At 51.1% G+C, this 21,545-nt stretch overlaps 1 protein-coding gene across 3 annotated transcripts; it reads left to right on the forward strand.

Moving 5' to 3' along the window:
- The first annotated feature begins 1,441 nt into the window (after nucleotides 1–1,441).
- Znf8 (zinc finger protein 8) lies at nucleotides 1,442–13,160 on the forward strand. Of its 3 annotated transcripts, none has more exons than XM_005414376.2 (5): nucleotides 1,442–1,722; nucleotides 2,075–2,201; nucleotides 2,398–2,493; nucleotides 5,693–7,114; nucleotides 10,728–13,160. In XM_005414376.2, exons 1-4 carry the CDS (start codon nucleotides 1,699–1,701, stop codon nucleotides 7,078–7,080), a joined length of 1,635 nt encoding a protein of 544 aa, XP_005414433.1. In that variant the 5' UTR covers nucleotides 1,442–1,698; the 3' UTR covers nucleotides 7,081–7,114; nucleotides 10,728–13,160. The 3 variants fall into 3 exon arrangements, with proteins under 3 accessions (XP_005414433.1, XP_005414431.1, XP_005414432.1); XM_005414374.2 differs by having other exon boundaries at nucleotides 1,443–1,722; nucleotides 5,693–7,127; nucleotides 10,725–13,160; XM_005414375.2 differs by having other exon boundaries at nucleotides 1,443–1,722; nucleotides 5,693–7,127.
- The last annotated feature ends 8,385 nt before the right edge of the window (nucleotides 13,161–21,545 follow it).

Below are 21,545 nucleotides of genomic sequence, written 5' to 3' on the forward strand. Positions count from 1 at the left end.
AAGGGCAGGGCAAGAGGCACCCTTATGTATCTAAGGGATGAGAGTAGGAGAAATAATGAACTGCCGTTAGGTGGCCTGGCCAGCAGTCAGGATTGGCGTGGAGGACAGAGATCTGAGCGCATGCCATCTGCTGGCCCCAGTGGTGCAGGACAGGAGAGCTGCAGGGATGCCCATAAGACAGCAGGGCCAAGGCAGGAAGGACTCGAGATGCCACTGAGGGGTTGGTCTCATGGCCCAGAAATACCAGTACTCCATGGCTTCTGGCTGTCCCCCATGAGCAGTGCAGAGTGGGCAGTAATGGTGGACGGGCAAGAGGCACAGGAATGGGGTTGGCAGGCATTCAGCTGGATGAGGACACTGGGATAGGAGCAGAGACCTTTGCTCCCAGCCAAAGACTGGTACATGTTTCCATCAGAGCCGCCCTTACAAAAATTTCTTCAGTATTTTTAAATCTACTTACGTTTTCTTAAAAAGAAATAGTTTTTTTTTAAATTGAAGATTTAGTTTTTATTTGTATTTTTCTGGTAAATAATGTTGAACATCTTTTCCTGTGTTTATTTGCCATTTTTTATATCATTTTTTATAATTTTCTTGAAAAGATCTCTCTTCAGATTATTTACAAACTTTAATTGGGTTGTGTTTTATTACTGAGTTGTAGGAGTCTTTATATATTCTAGATAAAAGTCTCTTTATCAGATGTATGATTTGCAGTTGTGTCCTTCCGTTTTGAGAGTGTCCTTTGAATCCCAAAAACATTTTCTTTTGATGAAAGCAGATTTATTTGTATTTTCTCTTGTTGCTTGGGCATTTGTCTTTATAGCCAAGACTCCTTTGTGAAATTCAAGGTCACAGAGATTTCTGTCTGTGTTTTCTTCTAAGAGTTTTATAGTTTTAGCTCTTGTATGTACTTCTCTGATCCATTTTGAGGTAATTTTTATATATGGTATAAGGTAAGAAGCCACCTTTTTTTCTTTTGCATGTGGCTATCCAGTTGTCCTAAAGGAAGTGTTTTTTGACCACTGAATTCCCACCTCAGCCTAACAGAGTGGTGCTTTGGGTACATGGAAGCTGGGAGTCAGAGCTGGGTATATAGTACCTCCTGAGTTCGAAGCGGCTGAAGCAAGAATCTGATCAGAAATATCTGGTTTTGTGGCACAGCCACAGGCAGCCCACCAAAGAGTTTTGTTTGAGGGACATATTTTAGATATGCTATATCAATTTCCCAAGGAGGGCTGGTTACTTAATATATTTAGTTAGTTGTGGTACTAGGGACAAAACCCAGGGCCTTTTCACTGAGCCATGTCTGCATCCCTTTTCTGTTTTTTACTTTGAGACAAGATCTTGCTAAGTCATTAAGTTGCCCAGGCTGGGCTTGCATTTGTATCCTACTGCCTCAGCCTTGCAGAATGCTGAGATTGCAGGCATGTACCACCACACTTGGCTCAAAAGTTGAAATTTTTCACATAAAAATTTGACCTGATTTCTACCTTGTCTCCAAATATTGGCAGTCCTGACCACATGGGCCTTGTATTTCCCCACAGTCAGTCGGTTCAGAGACCCTGCTGCCCCCACGATGGGGCACCAGCTCCCTCCTAAGCCCTGGCCCCACTCATCACAGGATAGGTCCCAGGGGATCTTCTCCTCATCCACTTTGATTCCACGAGCCTGAAGGAAGAGGAGTTGCTGACTGGGAGGATCATGAGCCCAACTTCTAATCTAAGGGTCAGTGGGTGTATTAGTTAGCTGTTGCTGTATATAAAACGACTCTAAAACTTTGTGTCTTGACACGGGAGACATTTCTCAAGCTCAGAACCCTGCAAATCACTGGTTCAGCTGGTTTCTGCTGGCACCGTCACTGTCTGACCAGTTGTGGGTCGGCTGGGTTGGCTTTTTTGATCACTCTGGGTGCTCTCACAGGTCCTTGCTGTGCATTCCATACCTGCACATGGTTGCCCAGGAGCTGCATCCCCGCAGGACCCTAGCCTGCCTAGTCTGTCCTTCCCATTCTGCCTGTGCCCTCCAGGGAGCAGAGATGGGGGTGGTCCAGCTGACGGAGACCTGCATGCTCTTATAGGAGCCAGTGACCTTCCGGGATGTGGCCGTGGACTTCACCCAGGAGGAGTGGGGGCAGCTGGACCCTACGCAGAGGACGCTGTACCGTGACGTGATGCTGGAGACCTTCGGGCACCTGCTCTCTGTGGGTAAGGCCTGCTTCTCCCACTGCAGGCTTGGGACACGGGGCCTCCTGTGCAGACCTGACCTGAGTGTTCCAGTGGGCACTCGTGTGGGTTGGGGCCTGCCCTCCTGTCCAGTGCAAGCACCTTGCATCATCTGGGCTGGGGCTGCTGGCTCCTCAGAGCATCCTCCACCTTCTCCCTGCTGTCTCTCCATGTCCAGGTCCCGAGCTTCCTAAGCCTGATGTCATCTCCCAGCTGGAGCAAGGGGCTGAGTTCTGGGCGGGGGAGCGAGGATGCACCCAGAGCTGCCATTCAGGTGAGAGCCCAGGAGATCCCTGGAGATGTGCTTGGTGGGAAGGGTGCCCTTGGGGTTCCTCGTGCCACCTCTTCACAAGGAGGTTCACGGGACGTGGCAGAGGCCTGCAGCCAGAGGATACAGAGCCAAACCAGCTGGGGTGAAATGTAGAGGAGGCAGCCAAGAGCTTCCAAATCTCCGAGTGAAAGACAAGCTCCATCCCCCAGCAGTGCACCGCGACCACGCACGGGAATGTGATCTGTCAGGGGCCTGGCGGTGTTGGGCTTTCCTGGGAGCTGGTCACAGAGGGCTGGGCCACGTAGTGTGCTTAAACTCTGGGGTGCAGTGGACACCTCAGTAGTCAGCGTGGGGAGCCCTCCCAAAATCCAACTTCCCCTGTGGCCCTGAGCCACACTTGTGAGCAGACCTCTGGGGATGGCTCCTTCCTCTGAACCTGGAGCGCATCCTTCTCCTCTCCTCCATCTGCCGCATCACCTTCCCTGGATCTTTCCTCTCTCATCGGCCTCCTCAGCTTCCCTTCATCTCCTCCATCTTGCTCTTGCATACTAGATTCTGTAAACCAGTTCCCATGGCCTTGCTCTGTTCTTTTAACAGAAATGATTGTATGTAGGTGTAGATACCTTACAACCAGGTTAGAACACCTCTGAAAACGAGGGAAGCATTTTCCTCCCAAAAAAGGGCTCCTGAGTCAGCTGTTGCTAGGGCTGGCTTGGCATCTGAGACATCCCAGTACCCATGGTTCTGGGTTTCCCCTGACCTTTCCTCAGGGGTGCAGTGTGGTGACAGCAGCACCAGCCATTGCGTTGGTGCTCTAGTCAGGAAGAAAAGGAGGCATCAGGAAGAACATTGGTACTCATATCTGTCTCCTTTTATCAGTGTTCAGATAGCATCCACTGAGGTCAGGGTTCAGTTACTCCACCTGCCCAGACCCTAATTGCTAGGGAAGGTGGGAGGAGGGATCTAGACGGTCATAATTAGATTAGGCAAGTCTCAACCCTGATCCCTTTGCTGGCGCATTGGTGCCCTGACCACATTCTGGAATAGAGAGGATATGGCAGGGTCCAACACTTAGCCTCCCACCCAAGTGCTTCTGGTGCCCTGGAGCTCTTGAACCCCAGGAAGCACACATGGGACCGTCAGCTGGAGCGGGGCAAATCCTTCCTTCAGGTCTCGCTGCTGTTGTCTCAGATACATTTATCAGGAGCAAATCCTCATTGAACATGTACCTATAACCCTCAGGTCTACCCTGTAACTAAATCCAGTTCCAAAGATAACACATGGGCCTTAAATGTTAAGCAGAATGTCTTACTTGCATGGGTCACGGGTATGGTATTAAAATCATGACATTGTTTTCAAAACTTAGCATACAGATCCTTGTAAATGCTCTAGGAGCAGCAGTTGTGCAGGGGATGGGGTTCCAGGTAGGTGGCACTGTGTACAGGAGTCCTGGGGAAGGAGCAGGGGACATGCTAGAGGGACAGGGAGGAGGCCGAGCCAGCACAGGGCCTGCGTCATGTCAGGAGATGCGCAGTCAGTGGAGGAGTGACCACAGCGGACTTGTGCTGGAAGGAGGTGGATCTGTTTGCTTCTTGTGACAGTTCCATTAGGATATGATTTGTGTGCTGTTCTCTTTTTTGTTTTTTTTTTTTGTTTTTTTTTTTGTCTTTTTGAGACAGGGTCTCCCTATGCAGTTTAGAATGAACTTGAGCTCACTTGGTAGCCCAGGCTGGCCTTGAACTCGCAACAATCCTCCTGCCTCAGCCTCCTGAGTGCTGGGATTACAGGCATGTGCCACCATGCCTGGCGTTGTGTGCTGTTCTCTTTATCCACTTACCGGTTGATGGGCACCTCCTTGGTAGTTAAGAAGAGTACTGCTGTGAACATTGGTGTACAGGGTTTTGTGTGTCCTGACCTACTTTATCCGACCCTGATGGTGCTGTGGACACAGCCAGACTTGGGAGCAGGCATCTGGCTGGGCTCTGCTTCCCTGGGGCCTTCCCCCTGGGCTGGGCTGTCGTTTTCCCAGTCACCCCAGCGTTCCCTGAGATGCAGATATCTGAGCACCCATTAGCAGTCAGCTCTAGGCCCAGACTGGGCCCTGAATGCTAAGCACAAGCATGTGTCACTGGCGAGACTCACAGCTGAGGAGGGTCCAGAGGCCAAGGGCACCCAACAAAGTCCACATGCTGATCCCCACAGCCAGTGTGATCACAGGGGTCAGAGTCAGAAGGGGTATGGGATGAGAAGCGGAGGTCATTGAGAGACGAGGGTGCCACACTGCTGTCCCTGGAGCTGCAGCAAGGGCCAGGCCTTCCCAGAACTGGAGAAGGCAAGGCACCTCTCCCCTGAGCCTCCGGGGACCAGCCCTGATGGTCCTGGGCTTAGGACTTGCACCTCGCAGAACTTGAGGTACGAAGCACACATTGCTTTAACACGTTCATGATGGGGCTGTAACTTTTCTCTTGCTTCCGGGTAGCTTTGACGTGAATTTGATCATATGATGTTATATAGCTAACCTGGGTATGCTCTTTTGTAATAATACTAATATTTGTATTTGGGTAGTAATTATTCACATTCAAGCAACTAACTGGAATCAGTTCACTTACAGCCTTTTTAAATTTTATTACTAAAAAGACCGGTAAAAATGATCAGAGCCGGGGCTGGGGATTTAGCTCAGCGGCAAAAGCGCCTGCCTGGCAAGCGCAAGGTCGTGAGTTCGGTTCCCGGTACCGGAGAAAAACCAAAAAAAAAAAAAAATGATCAGAGCCAGCCAGATGTGATACATGCATGTAGTCTCAGCACTCAGGAGGCTGAGGCAGAAGGAATACCATGTGTTCAAGGCCAGCCTGAACTACGTAGTGAGACTGTGTCCCCTCTCCAGCCAAAAAAAAAACAAAAACTGATCAGATTTATTTGTACCACCAGTGGTACAAGCCCCCAGTAGGACTGTCGTGCATGTACCGCCGGTGGTTAAACCCAGTGGGGATGTGTTAAAGCACTAAAGTGTGGTGAGCAGCAGTGCCCGCCAGAAGGCTTATGCCCTCCCCTTGGTGCCACGTGCGTGGCCCAGGAGCGAGGCCATGCTTAAGGACAGGCTGAATCGGGGTTTGCTGGGCAGGTAGGTAGGATCCTAGAGAATGGGGCCAGTCCTTCTACTCGTCTTCCCACAACAGCTCAGAAGTCTTGGCTTTTCTTGCAGGCTGGGAGCCAGGCTTTCCTGAAGAGAAGCTGGCCACCGGCGCAGAAAGAGAAGAGTTCCCGAAGGTCACTACTTACTCCTCCCTGGTGGGGGACACGTGGCCGTGTGAGAGCCAGGGCCAGGGCCAGACACACAAAGAGGACCAGAGTGATGGGTGGCAACTGGCATCTGGCCTTGAGGAAGGGGGAGTTCACAGTCAAGGCTGCGAAAGCCTCAGGTGCGGGGAGAGCTGTGTGCTGAGCTCCAGCCCAGGGCCACTCCTGATTTCCAAGGGAGAGTATCTCTGCTCTTCTGACTCACAAGTGCCAGGTGTGGACCCTGAGCCAGGCATGGCCAGTGAGCCAGCGGGCTCCCTGGAAGAACAGCTTCAAGAGGACCACAGGCCCTCCGACCAGGCCGTCCTGGGCCTGGAGCTTCCGAGGAGCCAGGGCCTGGACAAGCCCTACAAATGCACTGACTGCGGGAAGTCGTTCAACCACAATGCACACCTCACTGTGCACAAGAGGATCCACACGGGTGAGCGACCATATGTGTGCAAGGAGTGTGGGAAAGCCTTCAGCCAGAACTCCTCCCTGGTGCAGCACGAGCGCATCCACACGGGGGACAAGCCCTACAAGTGCGCGGAGTGCGGGAAGTCCTTCTGCCACAGCACACACCTCACCGTGCACCGGCGCATCCACACTGGTGAGAAGCCCTACGCCTGCCAGGACTGCGGGAGGGCCTTCAACCAGAACTCCTCCCTGGGCCGGCACCGGCGGACACACACCGGGGAGAAGCCCTATGCCTGCAGTGTGTGCGGGAAGGCTTTCTCACGCACCACCTGCCTCTTTCTGCACCTGCGCACTCACACTGAGGAGCGGCCCTACGAGTGCAACCGCTGCGGCAAGGGCTTCCGGCACAGTTCCTCGCTGGCCCAGCACCAGCGCAAGCATGCAGGGGAGCCACCCTTCGCCTGCCGCCCCATCTTTGAGCAGACAGTGGCTCTGGTGAGGCCACAGTGGGCAGACGCCGACCCTTGCACACCACCTCTGAGCCAGGAGGAGAGGGCACTGCGCAGCGAGAGGCCCTTCCGATGCACCCAGTGTGGGAAGTGCTTCACCCAGAGCTCCCACCTTATTCGCCACCAGATCACCCACACCAGGGGCGAGGAGCCGTCCGGGCGGTCCCGGAGGCGCCAGCAGGCCTCCAGTCGGAGTGCACATCACACCCGGCATCCCCAGGCAGGGTCGGGACAGAGCCCCAGGGATCAGGCCAGAGCAGCACAGCCAGCGAGAGGGCCACTGGCCCTGTTTGATATCCACAGACTCATACAAGAGAAAAACCCTGTGCATGTCATTGGGGTGGAGGAGCCCTCCTCCACTGTGTTCAACCACAGGGAGTCCACCTAGGAGACAAGCACTGGCCGTGACCTCTGACCCTCAGGTGTGCAGACGTGGTAAGTTGCATACTGTGTCTGGCAGGAGGGGCTGGGGCTGTCTGCTGCCGTAGTGACCCGTACCTTCAGGAAGTGCTGAGTCCCAGACCTTCAAGCCTGGGGTCCCTTAGCAATTGAGGTCTAGGATGTTCTCGGCACTGTGCCAGAGTGAGTCCACGAGTGATAAAACCTGCCCCCAGCTGGGTGTTGGGGCACGTGTATAAATACCAGCACTTAGGAGGCAGAGGCAGGTGGATCCAGAGGAGTTCAAGGCAAGCCAGAGCTATGTAGTGAGAACCTATCTCAAAAAAAAAGAAACAACAAAAATTGTCCTTTGTATAATGTAGAAAAATAATATATGGTCCGGTTTTGTAAAGGGAAGCTAAAAATCAAAGTTCTTCATGGTCAAATCTAGTCCATGAGGTATCTCACCATGTCCTGTGTAAGGTGTCACACCAGAGACCAGTGATTGCCTATTACAGACTAGCACCAGGTGTGCTGGTGCCACAGATACACCAAGGGGCGTTCTCTGCAGGATGTGATTTTCCCAAGTGTCAGCTAAGTCTTGCAAACATTTTGAGCAAAACAAAATGCTATTGCATTTCTGGGAAGTCGTGTATAAACTCTGAGCCTGCAACAATTAATTTATGCTTACAGGTGAGACCAGGTTAGAGCCTAAGTTCACTATCACTGTGTGTTATACACCTGCGCACATGACCCACCAGTGACCATTCAGCACTTCAGCTGTGGCAGCACACATGGCTCCTGCCCAGATTTCATTCACATACCCCCAAATTGGGACAGAGGAGCCCTCACAGAATTCCCAACGTTCCCTGGGCAGTCACAGGTCTCAGAAGAGCCTCAGAAGAGCCAGTGTCACTGTAGGGCAGAGGATCTCAAATGTGGGGGCTTGGCCCCCGGAGGATGTCTGGTAACATATTTGGTCTCTGTGAAAGAATGCCACTGGTAGCCAAGCATGGTGGCGCACGCCTGTGATCCCAGCACTCAGGAGGCTGAGGCAGGAGGATCGTTGTGAGTTCAAGACCAGCCTGGGCTACAAAGTGAGCTCAAGGTCAGCCTGAACTGCATAGCGAGAACCTGTCTCAAAAAAGACAAAAAAAAAAAAAAAGAATGCCACTGGTGTCTTTCAGTAGAGACCGAAGATGCTGCTTGATGTCCTGCAGTACCCAGATGCAGTGCTACAGCTCCTTGTTGAAAAATTGTCCAGAGTGAAAAAACCTGTAGAAATCCAGTCCAGCACTGTGACTCGAGTTTTCTAGATTCTAAATTGATCTCAGCTCTCCTTGAGTCTATCCAGGTAGAGTCCTGAGCTAGTTTACCCACCGTGTAGTATTTCTGAACCTTCACCTTTTTTACAGTATTCATAACTGTTATAAGAACAACACAGAATCCACTTACTTTTGAATAACCTCTTAGCATTTGTGGTATGCGCTTTAAAGCAGGGGTGGTACATTTTCATTGTCTCTCCCACCTCCTCTCCATCTTCTCCTATCTGGGTTATTTTCACATCAGTCTCACATTACTTCATCCATATTTCTGACTGTATTTCTAAAAGCCAGGACTTCGTACACATTGTCGTGTTGCTCTCAGGGATTAACTGTCGTCGTCATCCCACTGAGCCCCTCTCAGAGACAGACTGTCGTGGTCATCACACCGAGCCACCCCCAGGGACAAGCTGTCGTGGTCATCACACTGCTCTGTAATGTGGCCTTACCCACCTGACACTGACAAAGGTAGTACTCAGCAGCAATGGGTAATGCAGCTGGGCCTGAGTTTGAATCGTACCAGTGCCCCAGGGTCATTGCTCATGTTCTCCAGCTCAGCATCACAGAAAAATGTTCATGTTACTTAAAGTCTGTGGTGAAACAGGAAAAGCTGAGTTCTGTTGAATCTCAAATAGAACTGTATGCTGTCATTATGTCTGAGCAGGCGGCATCAACTAGCCAGTGTTCAGACATTTCTGGCTCCAAAATAGTCATCATGTAAACAAGATCCCCACAGCACATCTGGGTGATGTCTCTTTCTTAAATCTCTTTTAATCCCAGTTTCTTATTTAGTCTTTTATCTGTGAAAAGAAAAAAGGAAACAGAAAAGCCTAAACTTTCATTCCCCCCGACAATGCCCATCACAACCTCCTCACTTGGACGTGATGGACTTTTTTTAGGGTTTGAACTCAGAGCATTTGCACCGAGCTCCATCACCAGCCCTTTTTCATTTTTCATTTTGAGACTGGGTCTGGCTAAGGTGCCTGGCCTCCCAAAGTGCTAATTGTCAGGAGCACAGCCCCAGATACACCCAGCTTAACAGACATCGTAATGTCCACTCTGGGAAACTTTGCCCTCGTCATTTTGCTTTCCTCCTTTCTTTATCCAAAGAAAAAGGTTTTTGACCTTGGTCCATGCAGTTCTTGTCATAAAAAGAACATCGTGTATGAAATGTGATCTTTAACACATTTGACACTGGTGGTGCACACTTGTAATTCTAGCTACTGTGGAGACTGAGGCAGGAACATCGCAACTTCAAGTCCACCTTGGCAACTCAGCAGCTTAAGTGTGGTTCTTGGTGTCTCAGCACAAGGATATGAAAACCAAGGACTTAAACTTGCTTAAATTGTTTTGTCTTAGTACATGTTCACAGTGCATGATGTTTTCATTCGTTTTAAGGGGGTAGCTATCTGTACTCAGTCCATCTTAATTCTTTTTACTCCCTCCTCTTCCTCCATCTCCAGAAGACTTATCTCCTTTAAACCTACTTTTTAACGTAAAATAAAGTGAATTGTGGGCTTGCGACAGTGGGCCACCCTGGCTTGGACAGAGCAGTGCCTGTTGGTACCAGCTTTAACCAGGCTGCTCTTCCATTTGGTGTTCCCACTGCAGCTGCATTCTAGTAATGTTAGATACCATCTGCCTCAGAACTCAGAAGGAAGGAATATAGAGCGTGGTACAGCTCAGCGTGCAGAAATAGTCCTTAAACCTTTTTTGTTCTGTTTTGTTTTGCTTCCGGTACTGGGAATCGAACTCACAACCTTGCACTTGCCAGGCAGGCACTGTGCCACTGAGCTATATCCCCAGCCCCCAAGTCCCTAAACCTTAACTGCAGGGGGTACTTCGGATTGACCAGGTGGAGTTGGAAGACTGGTCATCCTGGAAGATGCAAGGGAAGCTCTTACCCAGGGTCGGATGGTTGAACCTGCCATGCACTGCCACTGGGGCTCTCTGGGTCTTCCTCTGTTCTTTGGATGCTGGGAGTGCCGCCATACCAGGGTTTTCACGGGGTACACCTGGCTTCCAGGGTGCTGTGTTCCACCTTTTGCTTCATGTCTGCAGGACCTCGCCAAGCCCTGGGTTTGTTTTTCTTGTGCTTCACTTTCCAGATTGCTTTTTTTTTTTTTTTTTTTTGTCTTTTTGAGACAGGGTCTCCCTATGCAGTTCAGGCTGGCCTTGAGCTCACTTTGTAGCCCAGGCTGGTCTCAAGCTCACAACATCCTCCTGCCTCAGCCTCCCGAGTGCTGGGATTACAGGCGTGACCAGACCCAGGTTGCCTTGTTATAGTAACTGCACCATTCATTGACCTGCTCCCTTTGCTGTTTCGTCTTAGCAGATGACTTTCCCTTTACATGAAAGGGAGCACCTTCTGGCGTACTTTGCCCATGGTGGTTCTGTGTGATAGTGCCATTCCACAGAGGAGGAAAATTAAGCAGAAGACAAAAGTAACCCGCCTGAAGTTACACAGACAGGAAGTGATGGAGTCAGAATTTGATGTCAGTGCCCAGCGACAGTGGCTGAAACTAACTTTGTTCCAAGGCTGACTTTCCAGTGGCTCCGTGAGGTCAGAACCAGTGTTTTCTGCAGGCCTCTCAGGCCTTCCCCCATGGTCACAGAGAGATGGCTACAGCTCCAGCCATTGCATCTCTAATGAAGACGAAGCAGTTGGGAAACATGAGGATGTTTCAAACAAAAGACTCTCCCAGGAGCCAGTATTGCATACCCAGGTGTGACCCATTGGCCAAGACTGGGTCACAGAGCCTCCCTAATAATAAGGAGACTTAGAAAGGTGGCGTCTCGTGTTTCTCACCTCTGTGGAGGGCGCAGGTAAGAGACAAGCCCCAGGAGTCGGGTGATGTGCAGGCAGCTAGCAGCCTCTGTGGCTTTCTCCTCCAGCTCTCGGAAGACCGTCCTGGGCTCCCAGCGTCCACCTCAGCCCCTTACCTCTGTCCCACCTTCACAGGAACTGCCCTTGCCATAGCTGTCTTGAGGCCACCTTGGCTTCCCCTCTGCCGGCCGCACTCCTGTGGTACCCCTCTCCCCTCCACCTCTTCAGGGGCTTTGGTTCCCCCTTCTTACCCACTGGGGTCCCCGGGTGTCATCCATACGCTGGCTGTGCTGCCTGCCCCAACTCTGAGTCTCGGGTGTTTCTGAGTTCTGAGCTTGGGCTCCCAATAGCAGTTGTCTCCTGGGCAGCTGCTGCCACACAAGCCGTAAGCTCCCCCGAAACTGCCACTTGCCCACCTAGACGAGTCTGTTCCTCCGTCTCCACTGCCATTGCCCTGAGAGGGAGGTGACGTGCTACCAGCCAGGCCAGCCGGGGCAGCCTGGTACCAGACCCACTTGGGACCCTTCCTCCTCACTGCCCCATCAGGGCTTAGGGTTGAGACTTGGGACTGCCCAGGGAGCAGTAGTAACGTCATGGTTCGAGACAGCTCTGGAGGCCGGGCCTGTGATTCCCTTGTGCCCTCCACCTTGACCCCAAAACTGCAGGACTTGAAGAGGGCATGTTTGGACATTTTCCAGAGTGGAAGGAAGACTGGGAGGGCTGAGGTCCCAGCAACCCGGCTGGTCAGATGGGGACAGGCAGCAGTGCAAGGAGCAAGCACTGGTGTCATTTCTCGGTCCGGCTCGTGCTCCGTCATGGTGTTCCTACTGATCGTCTTGTGGGTGTTTTGGAATAGTCAGAAACTCCTCGGGAAACTACCGGGTACTAGGAGAAATCATGGTTTTACCTATTTATAAAGTAACGCAAGTTCTTTGTAACCAAAACTTGGAAAGTACACAAAAATTTTTTAAAAAAGAAAAACTCATTTGAATTTAATTCTAATGCTTTAACCACACAGAGATAGTTATTACCATGAAGATTATGCTAATTTTTCCTTACAATTTTTTTAAACAGGTAGATGCATATACAGAGTGTACATTAAATCTTAAACATATATGTGTGTGTGTAGTTATCTTGTGTTTAGAAATTTGGAGTCCTTTCGTGTTCTCTTGTAACCCATGTTTTTTACTATATTTTGAGCATTTTCCCTGTCAAGGAGTTTCGTGTAGCTTTTAAATTACCTTTCAGGAGCGATGCACCGCCCTTCACTCAGCGCTTTACCAGCTTCGGGTTTTCTCAGAGGGGTAGAGACATTCCCTGTGCATTTCCAATGGGAGTTGATGAAGCTCACGTGGACTGCAGTTTCGCAGCCACTATCTAAATTACAAATACAGAAAGGTTTTATTTCAGGAAACCTGCTGGGAATGAGTCTCACAACATATTTGTACATATGCAAATGGTTTGTATATAGTTTTCATTATACTATTGATTTTTAAAGTAAAAAATTTGGAAGCAACAGCTGAAGTCACCATGGAGAACTGGCTAAGTAATTTATGATAGAATAGATATCACAGCCTTAAAGATGGATCCTGTGGGCCGGAGATATAGCTCAGTGGCACAGCCTCCTGCCTGGCAGGTGCAAGGTCCTGAGTTTGATTCGCAGTACCAAAAAAATGGACCCTGTCCTTATATACTAACATGAGAAGTGAAAATGAGCAAAGTGTAAAACTGTGTAGTATGTTTCATTTGTGTAAAGAGGAAATGTATGTGTATGCACACGTAATATCCAGAAGTAAGAAAATATGTATACTGGCTCCCTTGGGAAAGAAAAGGGGAGTGGGGAGGAGGAATATTTTCACTCTATATCTTTTTACATTTTTGGAATTTTGAAACATGTAAAAGTATTACCAGTTCAAAAAATAAATTTAACAAAAACCTCGACTCCGTCCATTTAAAGTAAGTTTTATAATTCGTTGCATTGTTTGCTGTCTGCCTCTCCCCAGCAGAATGTCCACATCATCAGGGATTCTTGGGTGTCTTAATCACCTGTTCTGTATATACATGTGTGTGTTCAGTGAACGAGACCAACTGAGTTTAATATAGCTTCAACTTCTTGACAGTACCAAAGATGAATAGTATCTGGAAGGCACACAAAAATGTCTGCATTAGCTTATTAAATTCCCTCTCAACCCCTATTATGAGAGCTCCCAACACAAATAGTATCTCTGTACCTCCTCACATTCGGGTTGTTTCTGCCAAGGGCAACTAGAAGAAAATATGCATCCATCCTGAAAAGCAGACTCCTGTGCATTTCTTGTGAGACGTCTTCTAGAACACACTGTCCAGTATGGCAGCCCTGGCCACATACAGCTATTTAGCAATGAATTTAAGCCCAAAATTCAGTACATCAGTCACTAACCACCTTTCAGCTCTTTACTAGTTTCATTCCCATTGTCACAGAAAGTTCTGTTGTACAGTACTGATACAAACTCAAATAGCTGAGAGGACTTGTCAAGTTTACCCTTGTGACATCAGGCCTCACTTCACATCACACAGGCCTTCTGCATGTGGATAAAATTTTCAAGTCTCACAACTGTTAAGGACATCCCTCAACTAACTAAGGTAGTTTGCATCACCACCAGAGGGTACAGGATCTACCCATTATTAGGCAGTCAGCAAGGACATACAGAAAAAACAAGCACATCCATCGCATGTGTTTGTAATTGGTCAGTTTCCAGCTAAGCAGGAGATGGGGTGGGGTGTGAAGTGATAGATTCACACAGTGGAGCGGCAGAGTAGTTCAGTGGTAAAGCACGTGTGCAAGGCATGGGTTCAATATCCAGCGTCAAAATAACATGCATACAATGGAGCCATTTTAAAAATAGTTTTCAAAAAATGGAGAAATATTCAGGGTCAGTGGGAAATGAACTGTTTCCCAGGCTGGTCTCAAACAAGGCTCAAGTGGTCCCTGCACCGGAGTGTGTGTGGTACTAGCAGTGCAGTAGGCGGATGGGGTGTGCAGGGGATAGCCTGGGCATCTCAGGCCACACATGTGCCAGGAGCGGGGCATCCTGCGTCTTGACTGCCGTGTACATGGGAGACCCCAGCTGTGTGCTGAGTGTGACGCTGTCCTGTGGTGGGGACCCAAGTGTGTGCCTGTGGAGAGGTGTGCCACCCCGTAGAACACACCAGCGTGGAGGGTGTCCTCATACCTGACGCCATGTATGTGCCATGGGTGTCACCTTGGGTGCGAGTGCATCCTGTACCCCAGAGCTATTCTGCAGTTCCCCCTGCTTCAGTCCCTGACAACCGCCAACTTCCTTTCTGTCTCCATGTTCTCTGCTCTGGTGCATCATATAAATGGAGTCACACAGTATGTGGTTTCTGTCTTGCATTTTTCACCGGGCATACACTGTAGCAGGTATCAGTTCTTTGTTCCTTTTCTGGATGGAAATACCCAGTTGGATGGGTATGCCATAGTTCATTGACCCATGCATCAGTCAGTGGACATTTGGGGTGTTCCCAGCTCTGATACTGTAAGCTTCGCTGCTGTGGACGCGCTTTTGAGAGGGGAGGGGTTGGGAGGGACTGAGGCTGCAAGCAGCGTGACCTGCTGTTTGTCCCAGGAGGGCCTGCGCACGTCTGTGACCATACCTGCTTCCTGCAGCCTGTGCTCACCAGCCATGTTTCACTTCCAGAATCTCAGCCCTGCGCAGGTCAAGGCCGGGACCCAAAGCCCGACTGCTGGGCGTGAGTAGGGAGGAGGAGGCAGTGCCCAAGAGACAGGAACCTGTCCCTGCCAATCACAGCGCCCTGCGGCCTCTGCTCAGGACTGAGACACAGCCCCCAGGCGCAGCTGCAGAGTGGCACAGAGGGTCAAGGGATGAACCCCGAGGTGTGAGGTGGGCAAATAGTGGGGTGCGGGTCAGTGAGGCAGGAGGTAGGCACAAGACTAGGTCCAGACCCAACCCGCTCCTGCCACATTTTCTCCACTGCCAGGCCCTCCTGCTCCAGGCGTAGGCACCACCTCCTCACTGTTCTGCCTTCTGTGCCGCCTCTGTCACCCCACACGACAGGAGGGCAGGAGGAGCACGTGGAAAACCTGCATGGTGAGGCCCCTCTGCCTTTAAGCATCCATTATTGCCGTATCGGCACAGTTGGCAAACTCTCCCTGTAAGTCGCCAGAGCTGGGCACCGGCAGTCCCAAGGGCTGGAGACTGAGGCAGCGGAATTGTTTGAGTCCAGGAGTTTGAAGCCAGTCTGAGTGACACAGTGAGACTGGTGCTAAGTAAATGAATAAATACAAATCACCAGATAATAAGTGTTTTTAGCTTTGCAGGGCAAAAACCAAAGATACCATGTCATTTATCTAGCAGAAAACACGTCTACACATTTTTTATAAAATGCAAAACTTTACTGATTGGTTATGAAACTTTGGTTTTGTGTAACATTTTTTTTTCTTTCCAAGCTCTTAAAAATGCAAAAGTCAGCCAGGTGTGGCACACACCTGTAATCCCAGCATTCAGGATACTGAGGCAGGAGGATCACCACAAGTTCAAGGCCAGCCTGAACTGCATAGCAAACCCTGTCTCAAATAAGGAAGTAAAAAGCACTCTTAGCTCCCAGGCAGCATGGGAGTTTGCAGACTCCTCATTCGAGGCCCTTTGAGACCTGACTTTTGCATTTCTTGGACTCACTTGCCGTGTGCTCGACCCTCATATGTCCTTTTGGCTACTCAGCTGTGACACTCGGAGACATTGCCCAGCCACCGGAGCCCAACAGGTGCCGCCCACGCCCTGTGCTGGCTGGGCACAGTGGAAGACCCAGGCTTGCTCTCACCACAGGTTACGAGTTTCCTAATGTCGTGTCCAGCCAGGCAGCACTCACTAGTGAATCAGCAAACGGCCTTGCCCAGAAGTCCCAGATAGAAACTGAGACCCCAGGGGGTGGGCCAGCCAGGATCACAGCTGAGACTGGTGAGGGTGGTTTTGGTCCTGGAGCTGACCGGCTGCACTTATCATCCACCACATTTGCTGTCCCCAGCTCAGGAGCAAGGTGAGGACGGAGGTGGGCTGCAGGGTCTACCCAGTACCCTGGGACCCGTGGGAAGAAGCAGAGGTCTCACAGCCACATCAGCGCTTGTCTCCTCGAGTCTGTCCGTGCCTCACTTCAGAATAACGTGTCTGCCCCTGTCCCCACAGAGACACTGTGAAGGCTGATCGTGCATAGCTGGGGCCTCAGGCTGTTCACAGGGCACCCTGCTCACTTGGAGGAAGCCCAGGAACACGCAGGACTGGGGACCTGCAGAAATGTCAGCAGTAATCCCGGGCCGGGCGCCGGTCCTGCTGGGGCCGGGGAGCTGTCCGCGGTGCTGAAATGTTCTCTGGCGCTGTCACGCATAGCGGCTGCATTCAGTTAAATGAAAAGTGCAGGAGTTGGCTGGGTGTGGTGATGCACGCCTATATCCCGGTACTCGGGAGGCTGAAGCAGGAGGATCAACGTGAGCTTGAGGCCAGCCTCGGCTACATAGTGAGTTCAAGGCTAGCCTGAACCACATAGTGTGACCCTGTCTCCCAAACAAAGTACAGGGGTTGGAGCGTAGCTTGATGGTTGAACTCATTCTTAGCACGTGCAAGGCCCTGGGCTCAATCCCTAGCACCAGAAAAATGAAATTACAGATGCAGTTCACCAGCAATGTCTCTGGTGCTGCTGGCACCATTCCAGAACCCAGCTGCCCTCTCAGGACCTTCTAGACCCCACTCTGGATGGGATTTTACATGGCCCTCTGCATTTGCTGAACTGAGCTAAAGACTCATTGCCTCTTCAAAAACTTTTCTGAAGCACAGACGTCCAAACCCTTGCCTGCTAGTGACCAGCAGTCAACCTTCGACTGACTTACTCTGTGCCAGATTCCCAGGCTGCAAGCGGGGCAATGTGGTCCTTTCCTCTTGGAGGCATCACCAGAGGCCCACAGGGAACCTAAGCTGCTACTGTCACTCTCAGAGGACGTGCTGTCCCCCAGTCCGTGGTACCCAGCAAGATCTCAGGGGCAGTGCTGGGTGCAGCACAGGCCTGTGTCCACCCACAGAGACCCAGCCTGGTCATCCTGTTGGAGTGGCTCCACCCCAGAAGCAATATCTGAGGCCTCAGATGCAAATCAAGAAACCACTTTCTGCCAAGTCCCAGCCCAGTGGCCCCAAGCCCTGCCTGGGAGCTGAGGGAAAGAGGCTGTGGAGGTGCCTTTCCTTCAAGCGCTAGGAACCCCACGAGGTGTTGATGGTTCTGTTTAACGAAGGATTTCCCTGGGGAGGTGCCGTGCCATCCTGTTACCATGCACCCTACATGAAGCCAAGGCTGAGACCCACAGGTCTAGGGCTTCCTGCTGCAAGCTGCGTTCTCCCTGGGTAGCCCAGAGCCACAGTGACTGCCTGGACCCGCACCAGAGCCCAGATGAATGCTAGGGGACATAGGTCACCCCATCACCCACGTGGGCACTGCCTTCTCCCTGGGGGCTGGAGGCCTAACCCTGGGCAGGAAGTACTGGGGGATCCGCTTCCCGGAGGCCTCAGCTCAGGGCAGCGTCTCGTGCTCCGCGCCCTCATGTTCCCCTCAGCCCCTTGCTCGGGGGCGGAGTGCGTGAGGGACCCGAGGCACACGCCGCACAGAGGCAGATGTTCAGCAGGCCCTGCTGGGGAGCAAGGGGTGCAGGCCCAGCGTGGCCAGGCAGGGGTGGCCGGGCCTGGGGACAAGGCTGTGGGCCGTGGGGCCCTGGGCTGGGGGCATTTCTGGGTTGAGGTCTTGGCTGGGGCAGGTCTGGCCTCCCTCTGCCCCCATCCAGCTGCCCCACCTCAGGGGAGCGTTGAGGACAAGCCAGACCCCACACGCCGTGTTCTTGCAGGTGCCGCCCACGTACGCTCGTCTGCACCCTCTCCACCCATGCCCACGCTGGTGCCAGGCCTGGACGGGCCTACCCCTCCCCTCCTCCACTCGCTCTCTCTGCCTCCTGCACCATCACGGAGCAACTTCTCCTTGGCAGTGCCCTTTTGTTACGCGTTGGCGTGTTGACTATGCACCGAAACCTCTACAAGCTTGTGTCAAAGAACCTTCCCTCCTTTATGTTGCAGCTGTCAGGTATGGTGTCTAAGGCAGTCACAAACTAGATCTCAAGACCCAAATGGATCTTAGCTATGGAGAGAAACGGATCAGACCCTTCCTGCTCACTCAGGGTGAGACGGAAAAACAAACCCCTCTAACCCCAGGACTCAACCCCAGCCCCGCCCTGCAGAGGATGCTCCGTTCTTTCTTTGATCTTAACTGCAGGAATGCAGGAGTCCCTGCCTGGATGCGCCCCTCCCCCCACCCCCTCCCAGTGCTGCTTCACAGCCCCTGTCACCTGACTCTCCCGCAGGTCCAGGTCCGGGCGACCGGACGTGACCCACCTCCTGCCCCTGGATGCCACCTCCTCACACACAGCAAGTCAAGCATAGACTCATGGGCGGACTAGCCCACGGGTGATCATCACAGGCAGTACCCACTGCCCAGGCCCCTCCCCAGCCCCACTTGTGAGCACACGCGGCTTTGGGGGACCTCTCACTATAAACCATAACATCCCTCAAAGCTCCCGCCAACCACCAGCCCTGCTGGCACTTGGTTTCAGGCTTTTGGGCTCCAGAGCTGGGGCAGAGTGGGAGGTGCAAGACACCACTTTCTCACCTGGTCGTAGCAGCCCCGCAGATCACGACACTAATGTTCACAGGCTCTGAGGACCAGAAAGTTATCGTACCTTTGGGGACTGGGAGACACTCTGCCAGGGCCTCACACCTCAGCAGGACACACCTTCACTTCCCAGCTGGATGGTACTGGGCACCCTGCTTACCTTTACAGAGGTCCAGCCCCTAAAACACCCTGGGTTTGATGTTTTGTGTTTGTTTTGTTTTGCTGTACTAGGGACTGAACCCAAGGCCTTCACACTGAGGTATATCCCCACCTCTTTTTAAAATTCTTTTTTAAATTTTGAAGCAGATGTGGCAGTGCATTAAAAGGGGGGGGTGCTGGGGATGTGGGTCAGTATAAAGGCCCAGGGTTCAATCCCTACTACACAAAAGTAAATAAACTAAAAAACACTTGAGACTGGATCTCACTAAGTCACTAAATTGCCCAGACTGGGCTAGATCTTATGATTCTCCTGCCTCAGCTTCCCAGGGTGCTAAGGTTACAGGTGTGTGCTACCATGCCAGGCTAAATACCTTGCTTTCTTGAGGTCATGGCATGAGCATCCTGACAATATCTGATGAATGTGAGGCAAGAGCCATGGCCTGCTCCAGTGAGGGGACAGCTGAGAAATGACCGTAGCGGTGTGGTGAGAGGGTGGCTCTTGGTGACTCTGCCCTTGCCTTGCTGTAACTCCTTCCACATCTTCCCTTCTATAGTGGATTGACAACTGGTGGTCAACTTATAACCCCCAGCTGAACTGAGTAAGCGTGGTGCTGGGTGTGGGCGGCCCACCTGAGGACTGTTGCCAGCAGCATAAGAGGCAGAAGTAAGCCTGTTGGGAGCTGAGAGAGGCTGTTGGGAGCTGGTAGAAGCTCTAAGCAGCTGTCGGTTCTTTTGGAGGACCTTGTCGTGCTGGCTTTCCGGATGAGCTCGGCTGTTTCATCCTCCAAGAAGCTCGGGACATTTTTGGCACTGACAATGGCTTCAGTTCACTTTGGGGGAGCTCTGGTCCTCACTTTGAGCATCACTTCCTGGCTCCGGGGGAGAAGATGGTGCACTGCCAGTCTCTTGGAGAAGCTTGTTGCATTGTCTTTTCTGTTGGGAACTCGGCTGTTCTGATCATCAGAGGAGCTCAGAACCTCACCGTTGCTGAGGACGGCTGAGGTGGTACCTTTCAGGGAGCTCTGGTTCTTACTTTGAGCATTGCTTCCTGGATCCAGTGCAGATCCCTCAGCCTGCTAGCACAGATCCTTCATCCCGCTGGCACAGACTTTCCAGATTCCACCACTGACCTTTGGGCCATCCCAGCACAGATCCGTGAAACAGGCCTGCATGGGACATTGTCATGGTCTGTAGGCCTCCAGTTGGACTCATGGGAGGCATTGTTATGGGCTCTAGGTCTTCAGCTGGACTCATGCAGGACATTGTTGTGGGATCCAGGCCCTCAGCTGGATTCTTTGGTCTCTAGTGTGTGAACAGATTTCCTGCCCTGTCTTGTATATGATTCCTTGGGTAACTATTATATATCTTATAACATATGTGTCCTTGGGTAAATATTATATATCTTATAACATATGTGTCCTGTATTGCATTTTTCCCCTTGAAAATATCCTCCAAACCATGACACCTTCTGACTGCCAAAAAGGGTTAGCAGGACTTGGTTGAGGCTGACTGCTGGGAAAGACCCAGGGCAAGGTTGGCCCTTGGCCAGAACCTGGGAATGTGCACCTCCAAGAGAGTCCAGAGACTCCCCTGACTTGGCAAAACCAGCACTGAGTCTCCAACAAGCATCCCTGCAGCCCCCACTGCACCCACGCTGTCACACTCCGACGCGCAGGAGTCAGGATGGTGTGGCTCCGTGGGCAAAGGCTCTTCACCCGACACGCCTCTCTAGGTAAAAGCTTCTTAGGTACTAGATAAGGATAATTGACTAAAAGGGCTATTTTATGTCAAAATGCGCATTCAGGCGTGTTACAAAAATGTTTCATGATTGTCATGCTACAATATTATGTATGGCTTTTGATTTCTAATCTTCTGTGTAAAACTATAACTATTGTTTGTTAACATTTTACAGGGATTCAAATACTAAAACATTAACTAAAACATTAACTTCTCTTCTGGATATTCAAACATTGAAGTTTAGAGACCAAAAGCTAAAAAGATAGATAGGCTAAGAGTACAGCCAATGTTTTGGCCACAGAACATTAAAAAAAAAAACCTCTGCTGCAACATCCTATAACTCAGTGAGTCCCCAGTCTTCTGATCCAGGAGACTGTGAGACACAGAGGAAAGTGATCAATGGTGTACAGTGTGCCTAAGGAGAGTCACTAAAAAAAAAATCTCCCAAGCTTTCGCAGAAAGCAGCTTGGTCAAGCAATGGCCATGACTCATCCAGACGGCTGACGCTGACAGAAGAGCTAAGAGGTGCTGTACTTGGTCCCGAGGTAAATCCTGGAGAGACTTATAACTCAATTTGGCCAAAAATATATTTGAGCGCACTCATTTGTAAGATGTTTGTCTGTTTGTCTAATCTGTTAAACTTGTGTGTCTGACCTTGTCTGACCTTGACAGATAGCAAAAAATTGCTTAATACAGGTCTCACCTTAACTTGGT

Source organism: Chinchilla lanigera, unplaced genomic scaffold (genome assembly GCF_000276665.1).
Source record: "Chinchilla lanigera isolate Chin_1 unplaced genomic scaffold, ChiLan1.0 scaffold00183, whole genome shotgun sequence".
NCBI classification, from domain to species: Eukaryota; Metazoa; Chordata; class Mammalia; order Rodentia; family Chinchillidae; genus Chinchilla; species Chinchilla lanigera.